Source organism: Dryobates pubescens, chromosome 8, assembly GCF_014839835.1.
Source record: "Dryobates pubescens isolate bDryPub1 chromosome 8, bDryPub1.pri, whole genome shotgun sequence".
NCBI lineage: Eukaryota > Metazoa > Chordata > Aves > Piciformes > Picidae > Dryobates > Dryobates pubescens.
The window spans coordinates 14,392,115-14,419,881 of record NC_071619.1 but is presented as its reverse complement, the minus strand read 5'-3'; the positions used below and the strand labels follow the sequence as shown (position 1 = coordinate 14,419,881).

The following is a 27,767-nucleotide window of genomic DNA, read 5'->3' as shown; positions in this document are numbered from 1 at the left end:
TGTCCTTCTTAAATTGAGGGGCCCAAAAGCCCTAAGGCAGCCCCATTTGTACAGCTCAATCCATAAAATTATAAGCAAGCCCACCAAAACCAGCCAGAGAGCCTAGCTGTAAAATCCTAATTAGTCATAATATACTAATCATTTTTTTATTTGTTCCAGGGCTAAGCTAATCAAGTCAAAAGAGGAAGACTTTGCTAGTTAACTTTGCTTCTGCAAGGGAAAAACAACAGCAAGACAGACAAACGTAGAAAGGAAATACCAGTAGTAAGATTCATCTTGCCTGACTACAGCTGCCTATAGCCTAAGCAAGTGGGTTGAACTAGTCATCCAGGTTGCTTCCAAACATTCTAAGAAGATGCCAGAGGGCCACTTTATGAACATATATTTTGAGGTAGTTTAACCTGTTTTTCATCTAGAACATACCATAATAATGATTTGGTATTGATCTACCTTAATTACGATATATGTGCCCTATATCAAATGTACTCAGAAAGCTATGAGAATGTCTTCACTCCAGAGCACAAGGGGATTTTGTGTCCACAAGTGGACAACTGCAAGCAGTTATTAGCTCAGATGCAGTAATGTACCACACAAACGTAATCACCCTTTTTCTAAGCTGGAAATAATTATTCTGGCTGCATATGATGTGTCTCTGTGTCTCCAAGTTTGAAACTGTGGCACTGAAACTGCTACAGAGATACCTAAGTATGTTATAGTTGGTGTTAACATTTAATCTTTCAAAAGACCATGTTATTTAAAAAGCCTCAAGTTAGTTGACAAGAGTTATTTCTATCTTCAGCTCAAGGAAGACAGACCATTATTAGCTACTTTTTTTGAACAGATATCAAAGTGTGTGGAAAATAGTATTGAGATTGAATAAAAGAGGAAGCAGACCATGTTTTGAATCTTGAAAGCAAGTTGTCTTGGCAAATCAAAGATAAAAAATGTTGTAGTGGCTATTTACTATCCTTCTAAAAAAAATAAAAGGTTAAAAATTTTTATAAGTGAAGAGAACAACTAATGATTAGTAGTCTAGCCCCATCACTGAAGAAGGGATTTCCACTCCCTCCCATTTTTTGCTAGCTTAGTATTAGACAAACTTGTCACTGCTGTCAACAACAGACTCAAAGAACATTCCTCAAACTCTTGATGAATTCAAGTTTGGTTTATTTGCTTTATCTTTTTGGCTGCAGGTTTACATGCCTTTATTTAGCTTGAATTTTGATACTACCGGAGGTCTAAGTGCTGCTTTTCTTATCTTTCCCAGTCTCCACTTGAATATACATTATACATCTGTTTTCATTTCCTCTTTAAATGAATCTTAAAAAAACACAAGCTCTCTAAAAATAGATTTGTCTTGGCCGTGTAATCTGTATTTATAATTGATGGGAATTTTTGACACCTAGCAAAATGCTCTTAAGTCCTATGCGTATTTTTGTGCTTCTGTTGAAGCCTTTTTAAAGAAAAAAAAATAAATCTAGTAACACCTTTAGATATTGCACACAGGTCTTACCTCCCAAGAAGGGTTAAACAGATCATTGCACACCTCTTCACAAAAGCTTTCCAAAGGCCATTCATTTCCCTAAATTCATTAAAATTTAAGTATGAGATAAAAAAGAAGACTGGATTAGACAAATACTTCTTATATTGTACACCAGTTAGCTACATGATGACACCGAAGACCTCCAAAAGCTTAGTGTATTTTTGTTACTGCATACAACTGAAAACAAAAAACAAGCAACAAAAAACACACACACACCACAAACCAAAAAACCCACAACTCCACCAAATAACCTTTTCCCACACTTCAGAAAACTCGCTGATAGGCACTGGATCTTTTACAAAGCTTATGAAGTTTGTCTGTTAGTAATGTCACCTCTTCTCTATGGTAATTAATTTTGATGCTCTATACTTTAGCCTCCCTTTAGGAACCACCCTTTAGGCAGAGAATTAAACAAAGTTACTTATCCCCCCCAGTGATTCTTTTAACGTATGAACTTTGCCTTTAAAGAACATAATAGGCAAGTCTCCGTTCGAAGATACACTATATAATCACACTGCATCAACTAATTCAGTAACATACATTACCCTTTTCAAAACATATTCCACACTTTTTCAAACCAGAAGCGTATCTGCAATTCCAAAATTCCCTACAAGGAAACTGATATGGCTGTGTAAAGGAAGTTATGGTAGCAACATTTGTTCACACCCTCACAAAGTATTGGAAAGGCTAGCAACCAGCAGCTATTGAGCTTATCATTAGTTATTGTTATCTCTCCAACTAATTTCCCAGTTATTTCACAAATAAGGAATTAATTAGTAAGCTATGTCTGGAGAAATGTCATTTTTGTAGAATTCAGTCTAATCAAGACAAAGACTCTTCAAATAAACTTATATGTATTCTGGTATAGCATTTCTTCAAACTTTTTAGCTTTTCAGCCTTCTAAAACAACTGCAAGTTTTTCTAAGACCAAGGTAATTGTAAAAATCTTCAATTAGAGATAGAACTTAATTCTAAATTAAGCCTAAAAGTAAGGCAAAGATTAAATAACGTGTACATGAACATTTATATCAAATTATATATGGCTCAGTGTAATCTTATCATTTAAGTGTTTAGCACAGTTTTACAATTTAATACCCAGGTGTGACACCTGCAATCCACCCACTCAGGTTCATTTGGGTCACAAACTGCTACTATGGATTACATGTTTTTCTTCCCCCATGCTATACCCAGTTTGAAGTTCCTTCGATTCATTACATAGAAAAGTAAGCTGGCAACAGCATTCTGTACTCCATTTCTTAATGATAAAATGACCACAGAATTTGGAAGCAAAAAGGAGTTCTTCTTTACATTACTTGGCTAAAAAAGCTGAATGCCCATTCTTGCTAAACAGAACAACAGATCTTACCTCTTCCGAAGCATTTTCCACCAATGCTTTTGACTCTGTGACAGGCTGGCTAATGACAACATTTGCAACTTTCCTTCTCTTTTCTTCTGGTTCCCCATCAGTGCTATCGTTGCTGAGAAAGAACAAGTACAAGTTTATGAACTGAAAATATGCTTATGGGGAAGTAATTACTGTATCTGAACACTTCAGTTGTAGCAGTAAAGTGTGGCAAAAACCCAAAGAGGTTTAACACTGAAATATGCAAACCAGTTAAGTTTACATGTTAAAAAAAACTAGTGAAAAGACAGCAGAATGCTGTCCCAAATCGCCAAACCTTCTCAGCCTTTTCCAAGAAATATAGAAATGCTTAAATAAAAATCAAGACATTTTAATTTTCTATACTGCTTGTCATAAAATCAGCAGGTACAATAACATGTCATTTGCAAAGTACAGTGAGGACACAGCAAACATCAGAAAGTTCTATCTTAAATTTTTAGTTATTGCTTATCTTTTAAAATCCTCCATTTTCATCCACAATTCTCATGCCATATTTAAAAACAGGGCCAAACCACAAATTTTAACTGTAGCATCCTATTACTTCTAAAGCTCTGTGAAGCTAAGTCCTTAAATGAAGCTCTACTGAAATAAGTACCGCACACAGGGCTTCTACTATCCACAGAGCGAGAACATGAGAGATTAAGACGCAAAGATTGTAGGAAGTTTTTCATCAGATAAAAATCAAATCACAATACCATCTTAAATGAAGTAAAAGCAAACCACTTCACTATTATACCTCTTCTCATTAGTTTCCACTGCATCTCTGGATCTTTGCTTTGCAAATAGCTTAGCCATTCTTTTGGCTTTATTCTTTTGTCTACTGCTCATACCAGCTCGAAATTCTGAGTCAATTAACTCAGCAGCCTGAAGAGTCTGAAAGAGAAGTAACTCATTGTCAATTGTCAATTACAATGAAGCTCCTGAAAAAAACTGCAAAGCTGTATTTCTTTCAACTTCCCCACTTCAAAACTCAGAGCAGCTGTTTGACATTGAATAATACTAACATGCAACTATGGGCATAAGAATTCAGGAAGCCAAAACATGCCACATTAGTCATTGATCATCATACTTTGAAGGTTATAACCGCACAGGCACAAAAAAAGCAAACCCATTGTATTATTCCTTGCAGTCAAACAGCCCACGGTTTACCTACAGGTTGTTTGTTTAGTTGTGAAACTGAAGAAGGAGAGTAGTCCAGATCTTCATCATTGAACAGATCTTCAGTATTCATCCCAATTGCAGCACCCATATCTAAGCCAAGCTTCTTTTGTAACAGTTTCCTCTGCCGTGCTATCCTCTCTTTAGGATCAATTTCACCTTAAAAGAGAAGATGTGTCAGATTTCAAATCAGATGTATTATTGAAGATTTGCTCAAAGTAACAAAAGAAAGCAAAAGCTACAGAATTAAGTTGTACTTGGCTAAGACATTAATAGATCTTTTGAACCAAACACTGGCTCCCCAGAAGATCCTAGGCAGAAAGTAGCTCCCCTGAAATTCCCTAAATTACATTTAGTCTACAGAAATAAAAAAATCTCAAGTTTTCCCTGAATTCAGGAAAGTGCACTTTGAAAGGAGAGCATTAACACCCTAAATAAAATAAATCCAGATACAAACTATCATTTGTTTTATTGAGCACACGCATCCTTGGGGCATCTGTTGATTTTGGCAGTCTAGTCTTGTGTGTTGTTTGTTTGTTTCTCCTTTTTTGGTTATCGTTGTTTGGAACTGTCCTCCCCACCCCCCCAAATTTCTTTTCCTCCTAAACTTTTATATTCTGTTGTGAAACACAGTCCTAAGAAATAAGAACCACCAAAAAAACCCTTTCAAATTATATTCAGTCCAATGCCCTCAAGTAAGATAGGTTAAATCTGAACCTAGCTCCTTGTAAAATACACCGTACACAGGTGCCCAAATTAACTCCAGATGGCAATGCTTATTCTCAATCTCTGTGTGTCAAGCAAGACTTACTTAGGAAGTTACTAGAAGAAGGTTGTGAAGCTGTAATACTTTAATTACTGAACACCTAGACTCTGGAAGTACCCACATTTACAGAACAATGTACTACCCAGGTAGAATAAACTCTCAAAGTAAAGAGCTGTCAGATTGAATTATCTTTTTACATGTGTAGTATGGAAACCAATCAGGAGATTGGGCTTTTTCGTCAAACACCTGCAGAAGCCTGAAAACAAGTGAACAATATTGGCAGAATTTTGGGTTCTACACTAGACTGAGTAGTAATTAGTTGGTTTTTTTAAATAATTTAAAAAAAAAAAAAAAGGTAGGGTTTCATTGGAAGAGATTAAACTTGTACAACATCTTATTAACCTAGCATAAAAGATGGCAAGCAATAAAATAGCAGCCAGGCTTAACAGATAGAATACTGCTTAAGCATCAGCAGCCACAGGTTCTGCTCCTTGCTGAGCTAGTGATCTTCTGTGTACACCTCACAAAACACATCGCATGGCAGGAACAACTGAATCAAGCTATGCAGTCAGAGCAGATTCTAATCTACAGCACCTATACAATTTCATGCAGAAACTGGAAGATGGCCTGGAATTAGAGCAGGAAAAACTACAGTAATAGCAAAACCATATAATCTTAGATTATAAAAATTCAATGCCATTACACTGATACAAACCAACTCTGTCAACCACAAAGTTGCAGAAAGGTATCAGATAAGTCTTTTGTTTCAAGTGACATCACACAGGCACTGATATTTGACCTTCCAACTTGACAATTTTATCACTTTCTCAAGCAATCTTTCCATATTTGAAACTTTCAAGCTTTCACATAAACTGCTTCAAACTACATTTGGGAACACTGTTCCAATGAAGAACAAATGGTGATAGTTTCTGCACCTCCTAAAAAGACTCAAAAGAAATATTCCAGAAGCCTGTAATACTGCTTTTTCTGTTCACTCTTTCAGGTTTCCACTCTTCTCTTCTCTTCCATACACATACTAATTCTGATAGGAGAAAAATCAAACAAACAATGTGCACCCTCTAAAAAATTGTTTAACTTGACAAAGATAATAAAATCAATTATGTTAGGCAGTACTTTCTTCTGTTATTTCCAAGCATTCTGAGAAACCATGGGTGATTACAGACTCCTAACACTGCCACATCTAACTTTCAAACGAGTTAAGTTGTCTTGTCTGCAAGCAAAATACGAAGATATACCTGATTTATCATCTTGGACTTCAAATTCTGCACCAGCAGATCCAAGAAGAGATGCACCATGTTTTAACAACCGACATATATCAAATCTGTCAAAACGCAACCGATCTGTTGAAGGTGAATCTTCAATAGGGCTTTCTGAGCCTGGTTCTAGATAGAACATTGAAAGTAACATTAAGGACAACGCAGGGAAACTTTTGTTTAAAGTTCCGGCAGAAGTTTAAGTGAGACAAAGCAGAAGGAATAATTTCTCTTCTCCAAAGAAATCATCAGACATACAGCATTTTGATTCACCAGGTGCAAAAGTCCCATGTCACAATGACAGACTGAAAAAGCTCACTTAATTGAGCAGAAAAAAAATAATAATTAACATTTTAAATTTTCCCTTGATAAATTTAGCTTTAAAATCCTGGACACTGACCTACCACCAGGTCTTCGCTGTCAGCATACAGCCAACTTGCAGTTTGAACTGCATATAGCTCACAAATAGTTCAAACAAGTATCACAGCATTACTGTATAACATCACCAAGAGACAAACACCCGTCAATACAGAAGCTAGAGAGTAATCTTAATAGATATGGGAGAAAGTCAGCTACCAAGGGGGCTGAAGACTAGTTAATCAGCTCTTCTCAAATCCAGCTGCTGGAACTGCACAGTTCAATACTGATACAGAACAGATTTGCTCCTCACAAAGTGTCCTATTTTCTAATTATTAATTCATTTCTAAAGTATTCCCTCTCCTCAATACTCAAAAGATGAGTATTTTGTGGCTCCTAGTCATGTGCAGCTTGCTATCCAAAACAATTGGCTATTCCTACATAATGCACATCCTGAATTAGAACCAGTAGTATAAATAACAATTGTTGCTTACAAGAAATAGAGCATTTAGTTTGGTGTTTCATCCAACACTCACACTTATTTATAAAAAGCTTCCTCATTTACAGTAGAATGAGTCCAAGTGCATAAAACTCTGTACAAAATAAATACCACCGACATTTCTATAGACCTGAAGAGAATTAACATTTCATCACCCATATACAAAAAACAGAAGTGATTTTTTAAGAGTGAGAACCTAAAGGCAACCAGACTATTGTAAAATGTGTATTTTGCTACAGCATCAAATAATTTAACCAAAATAAAAGAAATATATCTGCAGAGGCAGATGGCACTGTTAAAGAGTACTTTTTTTTTTCCCTCAAACATATAATTACCTCTTCAAATTCTTATCTAATAGGCATGCAAGAACTGGACAATGCATTTGCAAACTGCTGTACTTGAAGACTGACAGGTTGTCCAATATCCATGTATAAAAAGAGTGGTGCAAGTAATTCTTGGAAGCAGTCTAATGAAATGAACTTCTATCTTTGGTAAGATAGTAGAGTCTATAAATAATTAACTATATGGATACTAATGATTTATTGGGAGAATGGGCTCCTGAAAAAACCCTCTCATTAATCCAATTATCAATGTCCTTAAAGAGCTCCAACAAGTGGATAGAGGGGATGTAGAGAACATATTAAAAAACTTTTGCCAAGTTTTCATACAAAAAAAGTAGTAGGAGCTAAGTTACCACAAAACTAGGTAAAATATCCTTTTACAAATCAAAATGTTAATCTGTTAGACATAAAAGCTAGCCTTGGAGTGCTTCAGGGATCAGTGTTTGAACAAACTATCAGTCTTCAAGCAATGCGAAGATTTCACTACACACTCTCCGCCAAGCATGAGCTGACAGTAAGCTCTTTTCGGTAAGCAAAAGTCCAAAATAGCACTAAGAAATCCAAGGAGGACTCTCAGGACAGACAAACAGGCAGAGGGAGATAAGCTGCAAAAATCAATAACCTAAATCATGTCTACAGCACACTGAATTCAGAACAGTTAACACTTAAAGATCTTGGAGGCACCCCTGACAGTTTTCTGCATTCACCAGCTTATTAGTCAATGACAGCCAAAACAGCCCTAGGCATCATCAAGAAGGACACTGAAAATATAACGAAGTACATCACTTTGCCCCTCCCTGTATAAAAAGGAGAACATGAGCAAGAGGAACTAGAGATGCACAAATAAAGTTATCTAAAAGACAACACAACTGTCCTGTATGGAATGACTGAAGAGACTGCAGCTCTTCAATCTAGAGTTGCTGGAGAACAAATATGATGATTTACAAAGACCATAAAGGAATTTGCTTGACAAATTCTGTAGCAACAGAACCATAAGGCACAGAATGAAACAAATACAAGAAAAACCCAAACAGAACAGACTTCAGCAAGATGCTGTGTCACCTCCTTCAGAAAGGTGCTTTGAGCAAGGGAACAGAAAAAAAAGTGTCTGCAAAGTAGCATCACAAATTTGGTTATTTAGAAGTGTTGCAATTTTACTACTTCTTGTTCATTTATTTGTAAAAGCTTCATGAGGGTACAGAATATAAGCATGTGAATTTTCAAAGGAACAAGGAAATTTTGGAAGAAACAAAGGTCAGGCACATCACTGTAACTGAACATGAACATCTAAAGTCAAAAAGGTTTACAACACTCCATGCATAAAAAAAATCTATACTTATAAAACCAGAATGACACAGTTGCCTTAAAAAGTCTCATATCACAGTTTGCATCAAATGAACAATGAATTCTATATAATTTAAGAACCACCTTGTTTTGATCTTGGAGTTGGATTCCACTCAGGTACATTTTTCACTATTGCTTCAACAGCCTGGCCAGCTGCAATACGAGTATCCCAATTCGTACTTCTTAAATAGACTAACACCTTTAAGGAGAGATTAATAAATAAATATATACTTTAAATGTACTTTCAGAAAATCCATTATCTGTTGTGCTCTACTAAAACACACTTTTAATGCTATGGATTAGGACAATATTCAAAACTATGAAGGACAAGAAAAACCAAAGAAATGCAATCAGACCTCTCTACACCGCTCACTGAGAGCAGACCTCTTGCCATAACCAGATATCAAGAATCTGTAAGATACGTTTAGTTCCATCAAACTCAACCTTGATTTCCTCTAGGTATTGAATAAATCTTGATACTTCTGGGGGTTTTTGCCTTCTAAAAGGAAGTGTTCAAAAAAGATTAATTAGACCCTAGAAGTCTGAAGTCATTTAAACCCAGAAGAGACAACATGGGTCACTTAAAGCAACAATATGCTCTTCCCACTATGACTTGCATCTGGAAAAAGTATTTCTTTCTCTTGGAAGTGGCTTGGTATTCATTATTCTTTGGTCACTCTACTGATACTATCAGGGGCACCTGCTCAGTAAGAGCAGAATTGAGGTCATTCAGCTATCTCCAGCTGTCTGATACAGACTATTTTTGGTGGTTTAACTAGACTTGGACAGATTGAAGTTTCAAGCTAATATAAATCTCTTTCTGCTTTCCAGTCTTTCTAAAGACAGGCAGCCTCCTATATTTTTAATGCTGTATCACACAGGTAATCTTTGAAGGCAGGAGCAGAAATTGCTATAAGGCAGTAAAGAACCTCTTTATAGAAGAAAATCTAAACTTAAAGCAAACATTGAATATCAATACCAAATACAAAGTGAAACCTCATTTATGTAATAATTTCAGAGGCTGAACAAAACAGTGGTCTTAACAGAAGTGATCCACTAATTTTCAGAGAACACAAGACTAATACGCTTTTAGTTCCTCTCACAGAATCTATGCCCCCTTAAACTAGTTTTATTCTTTCCACTGAAGTACTGAGAGAAAAAAAAAAAAAAAAAAGAAAAATGCTTACTTTAGACAAGAGATTATTCAGTTCATGAGGATGCAGTTTCACTACTTCCCCTAGTTGCTGTGCAGCTGCTTTTCTTGTTACTGGCGTTGTACCGGTGTCCAGTAAAATAAAGAGACGATCAAGCCTAAATATGATCGACAAAACCCAAAAATGTTAAGTTATTCACAGGTCAGCTGCCCATTTCTATTAATACTCCCCCACATTATTCAGTTTATCTAATGCAAACAAATGCTTTCCCAAAGACTCTCAATTCACAGGGTGACAAATCTATATTTCTGACAGTAAGCACAGTTATTCTAAAACCACATTTAATTTGTTAAACAAAAAGATAAATTATTAGAAACATCAGTTAAAAAGACCCAGTTACAAGAAAAAAAAAGAAGTTTCCTTCTTTTTTCAGTGATAAAACATTTTCAATCTTGAAAAATAAATACTGTTGTGAATTATCTTCAAATTCTGACAGAGAAAGCAAAAGGCTCAACTGCTTGTATTGTTCATTATAGGTTCTTTTCAAGACATAGGCTGTGATCAGTAATATCAAACTCTTGCTTTTCCAGAACACTACACATTTTTTTACTATTCAGGTATTTTCCCCCTAACTACCTGGAATATAAGACCAAACCTGCTGTTGCATTTACAGCTTTGAAATAATCCAGTATTTCTGACCTTACCATGAAATACAGGAATTTAACCAGCGGATCTGGTTTTGCAGTAACTCTATATTTAATGAAAGAGACCCCAATCCAAGAAAGAGACCCCATTTCATTTTTCATCTCTCAGTGAAACTTCGGTGTTCCATACTCAAGAAGTCTGTCATTTAGCAACACCCATTATCAAAGTATCTTTTTTTTTTTTTCATCTCCAAGGTCACACAGAACGCACAACTTAGACCACTTCCTCAATCAGAAACCTTGTTCAACTGTGCATGTGTTAAAACAGGAGGAAAACACTAAGACAGTCTACCCTCAAAAAGTTTTATTCCAATCTCAGCTACACTACTAGGATCTTCACTTGTAAAACCTGTCATATTACCTACAAGATGCAATTTGTAGGTGGTTTGGGTTTTTTTAAATCTGCTGTATGCTTGGTTTGTAATCTGTGATTTTAATTTTTGATATGCCTAACTTACACAAAATAAAGCAGAAAAATTATTGTCTCACATCATTACAAGAAGTTTTTAGTGTTCAAATGCAACAAAAACAGGATTAGCAACTACAGCTAACAATATCTGACTAACAGCGCTCCCAGGCATGCTAAACATTCTTCCTTTCCCTCCCCCAGACTTCCCAGATGTACAATCGCTGAACAATTCATATTTTGGGAGTACTAAGTTTCTTAAATTATATTTTGGTGATGTTGCAGCAGAATATGGCAGAACCTGAATTCTGCTCTAGCTGGAAGGGTACCGCTGAGAAAGTTGCCACTGATCAGCAGTGCATGGATTTTTTCAAACTTTAGTTTTAATTCTTAGTTTCATTAAGAATGAAAAAATACTGAAAATTCTAAGCAAATTGATTTTGAGAAAAAAAAATTCCCAAGTTCTGACAAGGCTTTTATTCTCAGAACAAATTCACATGCTCTAAACTGGTTATTAAAGTCAAAGAAAACTGAAGAGTTTTCTAATGGCACATGGTTCTCTGCCTCTCATGCTAGACAGTGCTGTAAGCAGAGCACATTCTGACTCACATCATTCACAAATGCTACACAGGAAGTCCAAATCACCATGGTAGAGTGGAATGCTCTACAATGCATATGCAGTTTTTAACTATTCTGTGAAAGAGCTCAACACAGGCTGTCAGAAAAGCTGTTTCTAAACAAAGTGAAAACACAAGCAAGTAAGAGGAATACAATGAGTACTTAGGGAAAGAGATTCATCAATGTTATGAAAAACCTAAACACCAATGAATGCCAAAAATTAAATACTCTGTTTCTCCTGCATATTAACTACTGCAATTAGAACTTAAATAGAAGATCCTTCACATTTAACTCTGCATAAGCAATGATTTAGATAGTCCTTCTGACTGTCATCTGACTGAATCAACTGCCTCTTGATACGATAGCAACTATGCAACACCTCTATGTGAACTCACGCCACATGGGCTCATTACAAATTACTAACTTGTTCAAAGTGGTAGATATCTCCTTCCTTCCTCTCGAGAGCTTTGAGACTTTCTAATCACTGCTGCACTGTATCAGCACGACAGAACTTGGAGCAAAAATTCTAAGTTCTTACAAACAGCAATTGCATTCAAATAAAGCTTTTTTTTCTTCCAAGAAATACCACATGAATTTTTACAGTAACACAGAATTCATTAGAAATGTTTCTGACACAATGACATCACTTCAGATGCATCCAGTAGCACCTGACACTTCAGAATGAGTCAACCACATGGGGTCAGCAGGCACAATACAGTATGCAGGACAGCCCCGTGGAGGACACATTATACCATCTAAACTGTCACCAGAGACTTAGATTAGGCAAGCAAATTCTCCCCACATAAATATTGCAAGTCATCAGAGAATTTCATTAAAGTATGCTAGTTTTGAAAGACTAAACCTTGAATTCTTACTTTCAGAATAGAACCACCTGAGAGATACTCAAAAATAACCAGCAGGTCTCTGATACGGATACCAACAAGAACAGCCATCACAAACTGGATCAGATTCCTCCACCACTAGACTACTACCACTCAGTTTTACCTGACAACCATGCCCTCCCTCCGTGGAAAAAAAAGCAAACACAAGAACTCTTACAGACAGATTTCAGGCAAGAATAATTCTAACAGCAACAATTTCATTTGAATTCTCAGTAATCAGAATAGCAAGACTGGCTGACATAAGGAGGAATATCATCGCTCTAATCAGTGTTGCTATGTGGAACGACTATGCATACAGGCTTAATTCAGTTAACTAAAGCGGGTTTTGAGTAAGTGAATAAAAGTACATAGAAACTACTACTGATCCCCAGTCCTAAACATAACAAGCCTTTTTGTGCTTCCACCACATTACCACAGCAAAGACTATAAATAAAAAAAAATTACAAAGGAACAAAGGACAGACATGAAAACAAGTACTTTGATAAGAGCCACCACACCTAACTCAGTGCCACTCTTCAGGTTAGCATGGTGTAGTCGTTGTTTCCATCAGTTTTGCATATTCAGCATTAAACTGAGTTACAGATTGTACCAAGGCATAGTAGGCAAACGTTGCAACCAATTACTTGTTCTGTTCTTCAGGCTAATCTTCAGTCCTTTGCTGTCTAAAATAGCCTCCAAAGAGAGGGCTGATCTCTATTTAAAAGGACAATTACCAAAATATTTAAAGTGAACCCTATAGGCACACCTGTGAAAAAACGGATGATGTGGATTTGAAAGTTTTTTGCTACACGGGCATTAGAAAACTATTAGTAGGATAATTAATGACCAGATCAAAATACAGAGTTGAACAAGAGTATCTAAAAAAATGTTTCCACAAGAAGAGAAATACGCAGCTGAATTGTATAAAGATCTTGACCATCCCAGTGTAAGCAATCTGACAAGACTGGGTCCCCACAGGACTTCAGACAAGAAAATTTCTCTTTTCTTGATTTCAATGAGTTGATGCTTGGAAGGGACAGTGAACTGATCACTGCTGCCAATGAGGTGATCTGTCTGGACTCTACATGTCTGTATGCATCAGTATGTTTAGCTGGACAGGGTGCAGTTCCTGACAATAAAGGTCAACTGGTACAGAAAAGCTCATAACTATCCTAGTGCATCATCCAACTCATTTAAACAAAACCCAAACACCTCAGTGGTGCTCCAGAACACTCTTGATATCAAACTCTGCTTGGAGTTCTTTGGAAAACTGCTAGCTAGCACCCATGAGAAGGTTAGGGAATACTTGGAGGTTTACAGTATAATTCAGATTTTAACACCCAGGAGCTTCCTCCCAGGAACTATTTCTTAGGATGGAAATTGCCCAGAAACCTAGAAAATATCATTAAACTGAAGTTTACACTTGACAATGCTTGACACTCACCACAAAATTTATTCTAATTCTAACAAAGATGCTTTAGTTTTTCTTGTTGACCTAATAATCCTTTGATGGTATTTTATCATCTGGGCAAATCTCAGCTTGATTAGCTTCACAACTCAAAACACTCAACTCCCTATTAAAGAATGCATGAATAGGTAAATAATAAAGTAAGTAACTTTCCATTACACAATCAGCAAGCAAGAAAAGAACTCAGTAAAAAGTGTGACAATGCACAGAATGGGCTGCAGTTTTACTTCTCATAGATAGGAGACTGTGGACAACAGAGAAAAGTTGTTTCCTGGGAGGTCAGTGAAAGTGATACCTGGAATGAAACAAGAGTTCCATGACCACACTGGTGACAGCATTATATATTCCATGTGTGGCCCCACACATGGACACCAATTGATTGCTAGAATTAGCATAATTAATTGTATATGGAATGCATGTTTTGTATAATACACAAACATAGTATTAGTTTGTACAAGTTTTATTTGTAAACTATCACCTATTATCTACATCCAGCAATGCTGCCCAAAAAGGTGCGACTAGGAAATTGAAATGGCTGTAGACATACTAATAAAAAGAGGCATTATCAACAACGTTTCATAAGGAATACCTTGTTGAGAATTCAAGTTCTAGCTGCTGGAGAAGGTTAGAATTCTTACCCAAGTGTGATCCCGACTTTCCCCTTTCAGTCTGTTACATGCCTCAAAAATTTCACAGTTCTATCTCCTTTGGGCAATAATGCATATGCTACTGTCCACAGTTTCAGCCTCCAAGTTAACCCTCATCAAGAGAAAATACTATGTCTTCTCCCTCTTTTGAGCCAAAAGTACTTTAATGACATTGGTTATAGTGCACCTGCCTATTCTGACAGTACACAGGCACATCTTCTAGTAGTTGTGGAAATATACTTCTTGTTCACTTTAACTCTTGCATCTTGTGCAGAAGTAGCCATAAACAGGCTGGAAACGAAATTATTACTTCAGAAGTATTGTGATACTCTAAAGGAACTTTTCTAAGAGGTACACAGATCCTATAAAAGATTTTGGACAATTCTGGTATCTCATAAGAACTTTGATCTCCCAATGAAGCAGTACTAAACTTGAAATGTAACCCAAGTAATTATGTCACTCAGCACAACCATTTGTTCTTTGGAAGTCACAACTCTACACTTCAAAAGCCAAAAGCAACATATGAGGCCTGCTTATTTTCAAAACACTTCTCTTAGAATTCTGACTTTTTTATTGTGAAATAAAAACTTGGTCCTAATCTACATATAACCAGTCACACACAAATCCAAGTAAATGAAAGCACTGAAAACTCTAGAAAGTAGTACTAAGCTTGTATGGATCAAATCAAGAATGGCTTGCAAGAGCTATACACTCTTCTATACTTGCTTAAGGAAGTATCTCAAAAATATCCTGAAGAGGCTGTCCGAAGTATTTCAGGATGAACTTAAAAATTTACCTGTTACAACAGAAATGTTTATTCTGAATGCATCTTGCCAGCTGCATGCATTTCATCACATTTTAAAAGCGTGTTTGTTCTCCTTTGAGCTGTGAATGCCTCAGAAATAGGACAAAGCCATTAACAGTCTTGGTGTTGGTGTCTTCAAACACATGAAAGGAACTCAAATGAATTTTTATTAGATATTGATACTATCAATATTTTATTATCTACTGAAGCTCAATCACTCTGAGTAATTTATGGATCTTGTCATTTTCCACAAAGGGGCAGTAGTGTGTTTTCATTTCAAGTACCTCAAAAGATCTCTAGTGAGCCACTGTATTTATTCACTTGTATCATACACTTTGTAGGAATGAAGCTGAAGCAAAGTCTTCACTTCTCTTTTTCCTTCTCAGTTCCATCATCAAGAATTTTATTTTTTTTTTTATTAGCCATGCAAGCATCATGCTATTCCACATATATTTTTAAAACTGGAGACAAGAAATTAAGCCTACCAATGCAGCTTGCACATTCACAGAAAGCGCACCAACCTTCCCACCCACCTGTGCATATTCCAGAGGACTATTGATTATTCAGTCTTTTCAGCACAGAACCATCAGCAGTGAGCATATACAAACCAACTATTCTGCAACATCTTTTGGTGTGAGCTATCTACTGTTATGCTTTTCAATCTGCTTTCTAGCGTATCATCATGGAAGTTTTGTACAGAATAGCACAGAACAAGCAGGTCTTCATGTAACAGAATGTGGCAAAACAAGCACATACGCATGTAGCACAGAATGAAGTACTGGCAATTTAAAGTAAATTTTGGTTAAGTGACAATTATTTTTAAGATGACCTTACGATGCAAAGCTGCAAATTCTCACTTCAATGTTGAGATATTTTGAAGCCCTACATTTCTGAGATAGTTTAAACTTCCCCATATTTGTTTTGACCTGCCTGAACAGACTATGGTCCTGAGAGAGCAAAAAAACTTTATGGGGAACTCAACTACTTCATGATTTTGAGAATGTAAAAATACCCCTCCCCCCACCTCCAAAAATGGTTATGTCCTAAAATATGGTTACGATACAGAACTAATCCCAAATTAAGTTTTTTGTTAAAGCTAATTTTTGGTATGCACTGAGCAAAGAATATGATCCTTGGAGAAATATTAATTTGAATAAACTCCTCTCTAACATTCCACACTTGTATAGTTAAAAAAAACCAAAACAAATAAATCATTCAGCAATGGAGTATTATGTTCATTAGTCAACAACAAAACATGGAATTGTTACTACCTAGAGAAAAAGTGCCGATCTCTACAATTAAACAGAGCTAGTAGAAAAACTGGAATAACTACACTCTTTACAGAAACATAATCATGGGGTATATAAGTATACAAAATTATCTGGAATACATCTAAAAGGAAAAGACCTCAGAAACTCAATGTTCTGAAGTAAAAGGTGAAGACAGCATTTTTTTTTTTTTATTTACAAAAGTAACAATGACATTATATCATCACTTTCTGTAGTCCAGCAGCCAAAGAGTTCATTTGTCAAGAGTTTAACTTCAAAGGAGTACGAACAGATTTTGCTGTATCCATTCAAAAAACATGCACAAGGCCAAATCTACACAGTATCATTTCTTACACTTGTAGAAACACCAGAGTTTGCCAGGAATAACAAAGATGTTACAGCACTCCAAAATGTGCAATTCTTTTAGCTAATTTACATGTGGAACTGAAACCATCAGATACTGACTCCTAAGTATTACAGCACTTTTATTAATGTTCTATACCTTATGTTCAACTACTTTGACATTTTGATCTTAAAACTGTACTCTGGAGCAATGTATTATGTGACATTATTAGCATACCAACCTTTTAGCGCTCCACATTGAAGTTCGGAACGAGCCTTACCCAAACCAGATTTTTCCTTCCTGTCAGTTACCAGGCCAAACAGGTGTTAACTAAACCTTTGCATACAGCACTACTGCTTTTCACAAAAGCCTCGTGGTTTCTCAGAAAAATACTGGCAACTGAATTTGAAACCCATCTTTTACAGCATACAATCCCAGCATACATCTGTAAAGCTGTATCTTGCGATTCCAGTTAGCCCTCATATCACCTGTACATTAACAGTTATTTAAGCAGTCTGCCCTAGACCTACTGTAATTAGAATACTGCTCTATTTTACATGATGGCTTACATGTATTTTAACATACATTGTAGTCTCACTACAGCAGTCCTTACTACTTCCAGATTCGTAAGGCTTGGTTTTTCCCAATACCAGCCTAACACATAGAAAGTTGGTAAAAAAAATACAAGAAGATAAAGGGATACTGATCACCCACTATTAGAAGTCTTAAAACGTGTATTACTATTAGAAGTTTTGGCTAATAATGGAGCTCCGTTTTAAATGTACACACCTTCTCTTTGGTCACAGAACTGCAAACTTATTCACATAGAGCTTAAGAACATTTACTTTTGATAGAGCACTTTGGTAGCACAGAAATACTACCAACACATGACTTGAAGCTAATCTATCACAAGGTTAATTTGTATTTGTGGTTTCCTTTCAACTATCCTGCCAGGCAGCTTAACATACCTATTTCACACACACGGGGAAAAAAAAAAAAAATTGTGGAGAAAAGGGTGGGGGGGGAAGAAGAGTTTGTGCTCTGGGCTTTTTATAAAACAGCTCCATTAAGACATGCCTCTATATCTGTGAATACTTCAAAGGCTGGCACACCCCAGCTCACATGTGTGTAAGCAGATACTACCTAACATCTTGAGGCAGAGCCAGAACACAGTAATCACTTTTCTCCATGGAAGCCTGTTTTGTTTCTCTTGCTTTACAAGTAAGGTCTCTGAAAGGAAAAAAAGGTTTCTTACCAGTTTTTGAAACTCTTAAGTATCATTATTCTCTATTCCCTAACAGTTTAACCCTGGGAAGGGCTGGCCAACAAAGCTAAAGTGTCGAATTCAGGAGGCAGCCCGAGGCACCCCAAGACGAGCTCCTGTGGCCCATGGAAGGAAGAGGGCTTCTCTATGCGCCAAACACGGGAGATACCCCAGGACAAGAACCAAACCCAGACGGCGGAGCACGCAGCCACCCCTTAACTCCACCGAGGCACCCCATGCTGTCGAGGAGTGTGGAGGTCCCGGCAAGGCCTTCGCAGGCTTCCGAGGCGAGAGGAGGTGGAAACCAGACACCCCTCTTCATCGCCGCACCCCTCAAAGCCAGACCACACAGAGGGCCGGGAACTCCGGGCCGCCGCTACCAGCCCTCCTTTCCCCACCCTTCCCGGCTCCTACCGACCTGGAGACGGCCATTGCCGCCTGGAGCTGGGCCTCGTTAGAGGCAAGCGGAGGGACAACAGGCGGGGGGTGGCCCAGCGCCGCTCTCCCAGGAAGGAGGGCGCAGGGCCTAGCTCGGGCCTCTCTGGCGCCGCACCCGGCCTCGGCCCCGCCGGCGATCCGCAGGGAGCGGCTGAGCGCAGATGTGACCTGCAACGGTCAGAGTTTCGCTCCCCCCGGAGACACAGCAGCAAAGCGGGCAGGCGCAGGGCACAATCCTCGGAGCGCGGGTTAAAGCTTCTATTCCCCCATCGCTGGGGCGAAGCCCAATGCCTGGTTTTATATGAGCAGCCATCTTGTATTTATTCCCTTCCTCCATGATAGCCGCTTCCTGATTGGCAAGAACGCACGGCCGCAGCCAATGAAGAAAGCGCTTCTAAGAGCAAGGAGGGAGGGCGCACGTAGCGCCCAGATTGAGCAGGACCGGCCATGGAGCCTGCCGAGCCTGCTGGGGGTGCGCCGGCCTCCAGCGGGGATGTACCATGTGTGTAAGGGGAAGGGGGAGTCTCGAAGGAGAACGCCCCAGACCCTCATCCCAAGGGAAGAAGAGCGGCACCAGAACGCAAAATACGTGCGTTTCCTTGCCAGCCCATCGGGTGGTGACTTTTCTCCCCTGCGGACGTGGTGGGAGAGGGCAGCTAAGAACTAGGAGAGCTCACGCCGCATTCCCCAGTCGGCGGCGTGCGCTGCACCTCGGTTTACACCCGGTTCTGCGGAGCGGCCCCTCGTCCCATGGAGACTACGACACCCAGCGTGCAGCGCGTTTAGCGCTTCACCCCCTGCGCAGGGACGCAGCCCCAGCGCCCCCGGGGTCCGGGCTTGGCTGAGTGGGCGGCAACCTTCCTCTGTCCCTCCTGCTGCGCCGTCCTCTTCCCGCAAGGATTTGGCCGCTGGGGTTGGTTCTCTTCGATTATTCGGAGTGGTTTATTAGCGGGCATCCGGAGCCTTCTCCCTACGCAGCGTCTGAGGCGCTTCCTGCGTGCGGGCCCGGCACCAACCGCGTTTCTTTCGATTTCCTGCCGTCTCGTTCTTCGCTGAGGCAGGTAGTTCGTTCTCCCCTCCCAGCAGGGCGCAGAGCGGCTTGTGTAGAGCAAAATAGGTCTTCAAAATGCCCATGATCTGTAGCCTGGGCAGCTGGCCGCAGTTACCGTTACTTTTGGGAAAGAAAAACAAGCTTTCAAAGTGCAAGCTGTCAGCTTCGATCAGATCCAGAGAGAAAAAAAAGGCAAAACTATTAAATTAGCTTTCGATTAGTAGTTTCAGTGATTCCAGATAGGGATGTAAATTGAGCATATACACAGAATACAGAACCAGGTTTGAAAAGACCTCAGAGATCATCAAGTCCAACCTATCACCCAGCACCATCTAATCAATTAAACTGTGGCACTAAGTGCCTCATCCATTCTCTCTTTAAACACTTCCAGTGATTGTGACTCCACCACCTCCCTGGGTAGCCCAGTCCAAAGGCCAATGACTGTGAAGAATCTCTTCTTAACATCCAGACTTAACCTCCCCTGGCACAGCTTGAGACTGTATCCTCTTGTTCTGTTGGTGGTTGCCTGGGAGAAGAGACAACCCCCACCTGGCTACAACCACCTTTTCAGGTAGCTGTAGACAGCAATAAGGTCTCCCCTGAGCCTCCTCCAGGCTAAACAACCCCAGCTCCCTCAGCCATTCCTCATAGGGCTTGTGCTCCAGACCCTTCTCCAGCTTTGTTGCCCTTCTCTGGACATGTTCCAGCAAGTCAACATCTTGAACTGAGGGGCCCAGAACTGGACATGATGAATTGAAAACATAGTAATTTATTTATTTTTTCTGCAAGTGATCCATTAGCTTACATAAATACATGCATTTGTGTACTACTGTATGATAAAGCTCTCCTCTAAAGCCCATTGTGGTGCATATTTCATACCAGCCTCTTCTGTAGGGATTTCTTGTCCCAGTCTTTCTACCAAAAGGTTTCCCCCTGTGGTAAAATCTTCATGGGTTTGCTCATTCATTCCCTACTAACGCATCCAAACAGACACACTAATTCCATCTGCATATTTATTGTCTTTTTAAATGATTCTATAAACAAGACACTCAATTAGTTCTTATCTGCGTAGGTCCAGCCTATACTCGAGTCCTTTAGAAGGGTTTGCTCCAGGTGCCACATTCCTGTCTGCTCCCTTTCTGGTCCTTTGGAAGGACCTCTGTGGTGAATAGGAGCTGATGTTACAGTGGTAATCAAACACTAGCAATATCAGTCAGCCCAAGGCCTCTGCATCACAGAATGTGATCAGAGCAAACTGTAGACTTTATTTTCAGTGGCAGAGATGGGTTTTGTCATACACACTCAGTAACCCAGATAATGCCTTTTCTCTTATCATGGATCTGATAGGGTAACTACCTTAAGATAGCTCAACATGGCTTCTGTAACAAAATACATAAAATATTACAGTGAGTTTAGTTGGAGACCAAGACCCTTGGACTGCAGCACTCCAAAACATCACTGATCTTCCTTTCTGCCATCATATGCCACCATGTGTTGCAGGTGTGTCTGCCTGGGTCTCTGACTGAGGTGTGTGTATGTTTTCACACAACAGGGTGGAACAGCATAGAGATGGGTAGGGAGGAACAAGGACCAGGCTAAGGGTGGATACATTTTTCTTCCATGTTCAGTGCTGTTGATATGGATGTATAGTAAACATCCCTGATAATCTATCCACACTTGTTGGCCAAGAATCAGTAGTAATTCTGCCCTGCTGTGGGCATTACTGAAATTACCTTTGTGTGCCATTTCCTAACACTGTATTTCTTCTTAGGTTCCTTAAGAACATTTTGTGCATTCTTTTATGAGCAGCCAATGCAGAGGGCACATCCAACATGTAATGAATTTTGATTTTAATAGCTCTGTAGGGATTAGCCTACCTCCTAAGTGTAAAATAAAAATAAATATTGGTGGTGGGTTATATGCACTGAAATACTTTCTGAAATTACAAACTGCAGTCCAAGCAAAACAATCTGTAAAAGACCAAAAGAGTATTATTTACCTAAGCAAAGGCATCTGGAAACACCATTCATATTTCACATCATATATTTTTGTATTTTGATGTGACATTTATGTAAAGCACATTGTTACATAACTACTCACCTGTATCTTCTGCTCCTTCCTCTTCCTACACCTTGTTGAAACCAATTTTAATTCATCCATGCATCTCTTCACCTATTCCTTAAAGGCATCCTAATCCTTTTTGCACATTTCTTTTGACCCATTTTTCAAGGAGTTTCCATGCATTTTCCCCTGTTTCTTTTCACATATGTCAAAAGACATCCCCCCACTAATCTGCTGTATGCTAGCATACCTTCTCAAACCTGTTCCTAAATTAGATAAAACCTGATAACTTCCAGTCAGTTGCTATGCTGTGATTATTACTTCCTGCGTTGATCTCAATTATTTTTGTTTTCATCCTCCTGCCAGCTGTGTCCACCTGTGAACTCTCATTGCTTAGTCTGCAGATTCACAATGGCTGCAGCTTTCTTATTTGCTATTTATGCATACAGAGCCCTGGGGAAAAAATGGTGCAGACTCCCAAGTGCTACAGCTGTGCAAATGGTAGATGCCAGAGTGTGGCACAGTTTTCCTGGTAGTATGCTTCCTGATTAAACCTGACATACCATAATCTTCTACATGTTTTGGCCTTCTACTTTTATTTTTCCAGTTAGTTTTTTGTTTTCTGAAGGTTTGTAGATTTATATTGCTTAGGATCACACCAGGCTCTCTATAACTAGGTATAATATTTGATGCCTCCTTGTCTGGGAAAAAAAAATAAATTCAGAATAGTTTTCAGATATTCTAGTGGCTCTCTTATTTGATTTCTAAGTTCCCCTGGAAATCTTGTCTGAAATGAAACTAGTCTTATAAACTTGTCCCTGCTTAGCAGTTTGTTCAGACACCTTCTCTGCTTGTGTCTTAAATCATTATCATTATTTTGATTATCTGGGGGAAAATTACTCTGACATTATGTATTATGGTAATTAACCAGCTATCTGGTAGACTAACATAGTTTAAATGTCTTAGTTTTTGTTATATATTTAACTGTTTGTTCTTCAAGTATTATTTAATCTTCCTGGTTTTTATTTAACATTTTATCTCTGTAGGTTAGACCCCCTTTACTGGTGTCACTGGGATTGTATTTCTGATTGATGAAGGATATTCTTTAAGCCCCCTTGTACATGATCTTCTTTTTAAGCTCTTCACTGTAAGATGGAGAATGGATGCTGGCTGACAGGTCCTCATAGTCTAAAAATCACCTCAGAGATACCAGTGAAGTGACAAATCAATGCAAAGGCACTGCCACCCACAACACAGACTAGCAACATTTGTGAAAAAAGTTCAATGGGCTCCAATTTCTCAACATCCAACAGGACTGCAGTAACACTCACTTAGTGAAAATCACCATCTGAAAGCTTCCAAATGTCACAAGAACTGTATAATTACCTCATTAGATGTTATTAACATTGTACATTCAGGACAATTTTTCTGAATGAAAGGCTCCTGATATGACAAATATATATAGAAACCTTGTGATTCACTTTTGTGAACTTCTCTTCCCAGGGATTTTGTCTCATGAGATTATGTGGACTTGTTCAGAAGTGGCACTGCTTGCCCTTCTCCATTACAAACAGCTACTCTGTACAACTGTTCAACCTCATTGTACAAGCCTGTACTACAACCTTGTTATTGCTAGCCATGGCCTGTAATTTCTCCAGCGTTTATTTCCACGATCTGAAACGTCTAGTTTCTTAACTCAGGTCTGCTCTTCACTGCATTTTATAACTTAAATTACTGATTTTTTTTGACACATTTTTATGTATAAAACCTAGAAGCTTCTCAGTTCAGTCTAGCTGTTAGCCATGACCCTGATTTAACCAAATCTTTTCTAGTTTGCATAGTTTGTTGTTCCAGTGGCATGTTTTTTAGGAAATGGTATAATTTATCAGTTTCATAGAGTTGTTCTTTTTTTCCAAACAAACTTTTGTGTTTATATTTAAATCCTCTCTGCTTCCTGTTACTAGTAACTATACTAGTTCTATACTAGTGTTCAGGAGGAGACTTGATAGGGTGCTTGGTTGCATGGTTTAGTTGATTAGGTGGGTTGGGTGATAGGTTGGACGCAATGATCTTGAAGGTCTCTTCCAGTCTGGTCTGGTCTATTCTATTCTATACCACTTCCTATGTTAAGAAAGTGACTAAAGCGTATGTATATAATGTACATACATGTACAGTGCTGAAGTATTAGGTAAATCATGTGAACAAGTACATCTTTTTACCTTATCTGTCACTGACATTTAGGAGAGCAGAGATCTCAATTTATAGAGAGAAATACATATTAGTGACGATAATGCACACATTTATATGTAGATACACATATGCAAATGAATTTAATATCTCATATCCAGAATGAAGACTGAAGGGAAGGAAAGCTCCTATCAAGTATGGAAGTGGACTTTTTTGGATCAAGGTAACAGGCAAAAGTGAGCCACAGTCAGAGACAGAGAAATGGAAATAATGAGGTCAAACTCCTCCTATAAATCTGCAAGTTTTTCTGCACAGGCCTGTGGAAAAATGCAACATGAAAATAACACAGGAGAAGCAGGTAGTTACCTTTTAGTAACTTCTATTAAAGTTTGTGTGGCTCTTAAGGTTGGGGGTTTTTTTAATTTAATTTCAGTAGTTCAGATTGTTGGTTGGTGGGGGTTTTTTTTGTTTTTTTTTTTGTCCCCATGAGCTAAGGCAAGAGGGACATTAGCCTGGGCAGTTAAAAAAAAAAAAAAGTGCATATAATTCCAGTGTGCACAAACTGAATACAAAGAGCATAAATAGAAAAGCACGACATAAGGATTCAGAAACACACTATAATGCTGAATAAACAGGGCCAGAGGTTTCACATGTAGTCCAGCTCTTTCCAAAAGCTGTTGCTTTTCAAAGATAGAAAAGAAAGCTAATCTGTGGCCATCATCACAAGTTCTCCTACAGTTAGGGAGTTTAAAATTAGTTTTGAAACCAAGTTTGGTGAACATAGCCCTTTGCTATTATTATAACTACTACATTAAATGCTAGAAAAAATGTTTTTCTTTTATTTCAAAGACCTGTTTCTCAGAATATGTTTTAGGCCTATTAAAGGTTTCTGGTATGTAACTTTTGAAAATCAGAAATTTCTATTTGCTGTATACCAAAAATGTTATTAAATAGCTCCAATGTGGTGTGGATACCAGGATATGGTGGTCCCCATTGTTCACCTGGTGTGTGCAGACAAGGGTGAATTAGCTGTAGCATTCACTTTGCAATACCAGTTTATACTTTCATTCTTCTATTCACTATATGCATCCCTAAAATGGATTGAGATGTGATTAACAGGTATCAACAACAGCTTGTACTCTTTAGCTTGTGATCTCTTATAGTCTCCTTAGAAGTTTAATTTTGCTATATAGATTTTTGTTTGGTAGTGTAAGTTGCAAAGTAAAAAACTCTCTCTTTATGTTGGAAGATTTCCTTTGGAGAACTCAATGATGGTCATGCTCATCTATGTCAACTCCTATGTTTATCTTGGGGACTCCATCTTCCTTTGTGGAACATTCAGTCCTGAACATTCCTTATAAAGGAAGAACATCTGCTTTCAGTACAACTCTGCATTGATTTGCTTATTGTACTTATCATAGAGGCAATTATTTCAGATTTGTTTGTTACAGTTGTGAATTAGTTAAAGCATAAGTAATAGCAACATTATAGTGTGGTTTGATCATGTCCTGAAAGTGTGCGTTAAAACAGGTAATAAATGGTAATAAATAAATTGGTAATAAATTTCTCAGATTCCTCAAATCATGGAATTCCTGATACCCAGCAAAAACCTAGTTTGTTTTGAATGTGTGAAATAGATTTGAGGAGCAGTTTCTTACTTGATTTTCTGAAATTCTCATTGGATTCTGGAGAGAATATCTTTAGGATATTCTACTAGACATAGACTAAATCTAGAGATTAAAGTAAAGCCTTAATTACTTTTAAGCTCCCACATGACTTTATTGCGGGATTAGATGTCTGAGTGCTCCTGTATTTTTTTGATAAGTTCTTTACATCAGCATGGTGCTCATACAGAGCCACAGGCACAGCTAGAAGACCCAGATAAGAAGTTGCCAGAAACTCCTCCTTCAACATGTGCCCTCTTTTTATAGTCTGTAATCTTGCATCAGTTTTTTACACATGCCTTTTTTTTTGTACATTTCTTCCCTCACCCTGATAATCCTTGCCTTCTCACTTTTAAATTTTAATTTTCTCTCTGCCTTCATTTTTCTCTTAAAAACTTTAATTGTTTCTGTCCTTCCCTCCCATTCCCCATTGTCTTCTTACTGCAGGAGAAAAGTTGTCTCTTCACCTGGTTCCTTTTGCCACCTGTTTTTTCTGCCTCCTCACAGGAGAAAAGGGATGTTCAGGTTTGGTAATTGATGGCCACTGGAACCAATAGAGCATGATCCACTGACAAATGGAGCAAATAAGAGTCAGCCTGGAGAGAAAGAAAACACTAGTGGTTGATAACAGCATGGAAGCTATTACTTTTTGTTTTAAATAAACTGTTGTGAACAGTGGCCAGGGATTCATATCCATTTGCTGAAGCCCAGATGGGGAAATACAACCCCTCTTTTTCCAGCACCAAATAGATTCTACATTACAAATGATCTCTGGGAGTCTGCATTTCTGGATGCCTAACATAAAACATCTTAAGAAGGAGCTGATCTTCAGCAGCTAATGCTTGGGTGATCTAACCACTGGTCCTGATTGTATTAGTGCACCCCAAATCTTAATTGTAATATATCACTGACCACTTCTGCACATGAAAAAAAATCCTGCAGCTTGCCAGCAGTTACTTATAGTGGAAATAAACAGAAAGGGAACCTAATTGTATTTGTGGCTCCATGGGATCATTTTTCTTTTGCCCCAGCTGAGAGAAAAAGTCACATGCAAACTTTCCTGGCCTTTTTTTACAAAACTCCATTCTTCACACACAAAACTAAAATAGCTGTATATGTAATGCAGGTTTCTACGTATAAATTTAATCATATCCGTGCTCTAGTTTCCTGCTGGAGCTGACCTTTTCCATAAGGCCACCTTGGGAGTCAATAGCACTTTTCCTCCCCCCCAATACAGAAGCCTAGATGGAATCACAGAATTGAGGCTGGAATAGGCCTCTGAGATCAAGTCCATCCTGTGACCTAACGCCACCACATTGATGAGACCATGTCACTACGTGCCACATCCAGTCTTTCCTTAAAACACCTCCAGGGATGGTGACTCCACCACCACCCTGGGCAGTCCATTCCAGTGTCTAATTACCCTTTCTGTGAGGAAGTGCTTCCTAACATAGAACCTAAACCTTCCCTGGCACCTCCCTCAGGTCCTGCCCTGTCATCTTGTCACAAGTTAACTGGGAGATGAGCCTGACCCCCACTTTACTTCAACTTCCTTTCAGGTAGAGTGTGATAAGGTCCCCTGACCCTCCTCTTCTCCAGGCTAAACATGCCCAGCTCCCACAGCCTCTCCTCATGAAACTTTCCCTCTGGTCCCTTTGCCAGTCTTTGTCACTCTCCTCTGGACCCACTCCAGCACCTCAGTATCTTCTTTTGAAGTGAGGGGCCCAGAACTGCACAGAGTACTTGAGGCCTCTCAGTTGACCTCTTTAAAAACAAAAAAGCAAGCCAAAGAACAAGTGCCTTTTAACATTTAGTGCTCAGTCCATCAACCAGTTTATATATAGAGCTTCATTCTTAAGAGCACATGAATGAGACTGTGGCTGTTTGGCCACAGAGACTCACAATCAGAGATTTAATAGGAAATACAATTGACTAGCTGCTGTGAAAATGAGAAAACTACTTACTTTGTACAATGAACAAAGCAAGAATTGTTCTATAGGTTGCAAAGGCAATGAGGCGTTTGCAGTCTGAATTTAGATCCACAGAATCCTTTGAGTTTTAGATGTATCACAAAACAGGAGCTGCCAGATGTTCCACACTTTTCAAATCTAGTCCTTATTTAGT

At 38.5% G+C, this 27,767-nt stretch overlaps 1 protein-coding gene across 3 annotated transcripts in view; it reads right to left on the bottom strand.

Annotated features, from left to right (window-relative positions):
- The window catches only part of BTAF1 (B-TFIID TATA-box binding protein associated factor 1), a 43,513-nt gene extending 24,508 nt beyond the window's left edge, over positions 1 to 19,005 (bottom strand). Inside the window, exons 1-8 of one of the 3 annotated variants that reach the window (XM_054163234.1) lie at positions 18,661 to 19,005; positions 9,872 to 9,995; positions 8,769 to 8,883; positions 6,126 to 6,272; positions 4,099 to 4,262; positions 3,682 to 3,818; positions 2,910 to 3,021; positions 1,514 to 1,582 (exon numbers count right to left, since the gene is read on the bottom strand). In XM_054163234.1, coding sequence (XP_054019209.1) covers positions 1,514 to 1,582; positions 2,910 to 3,021; positions 3,682 to 3,818; positions 4,099 to 4,262; positions 6,126 to 6,272; positions 8,769 to 8,883; positions 9,872 to 9,995; positions 18,661 to 18,674 — 882 coding nt within the window. In that variant the 5' untranslated portion in view covers positions 18,675 to 19,005. Of the gene's footprint in view, positions 1 to 1,513; positions 1,583 to 2,909; positions 3,022 to 3,681; positions 3,819 to 4,098; positions 4,263 to 6,125; positions 6,273 to 8,768; positions 8,884 to 9,871; positions 9,996 to 18,660 lie in introns of those variants that run through there. The other 2 variants (XM_054163235.1, XM_054163236.1) reach the window with 2 other exon arrangements.
- Between the last annotated feature and the right edge of the window lie 8,762 nt (positions 19,006 to 27,767).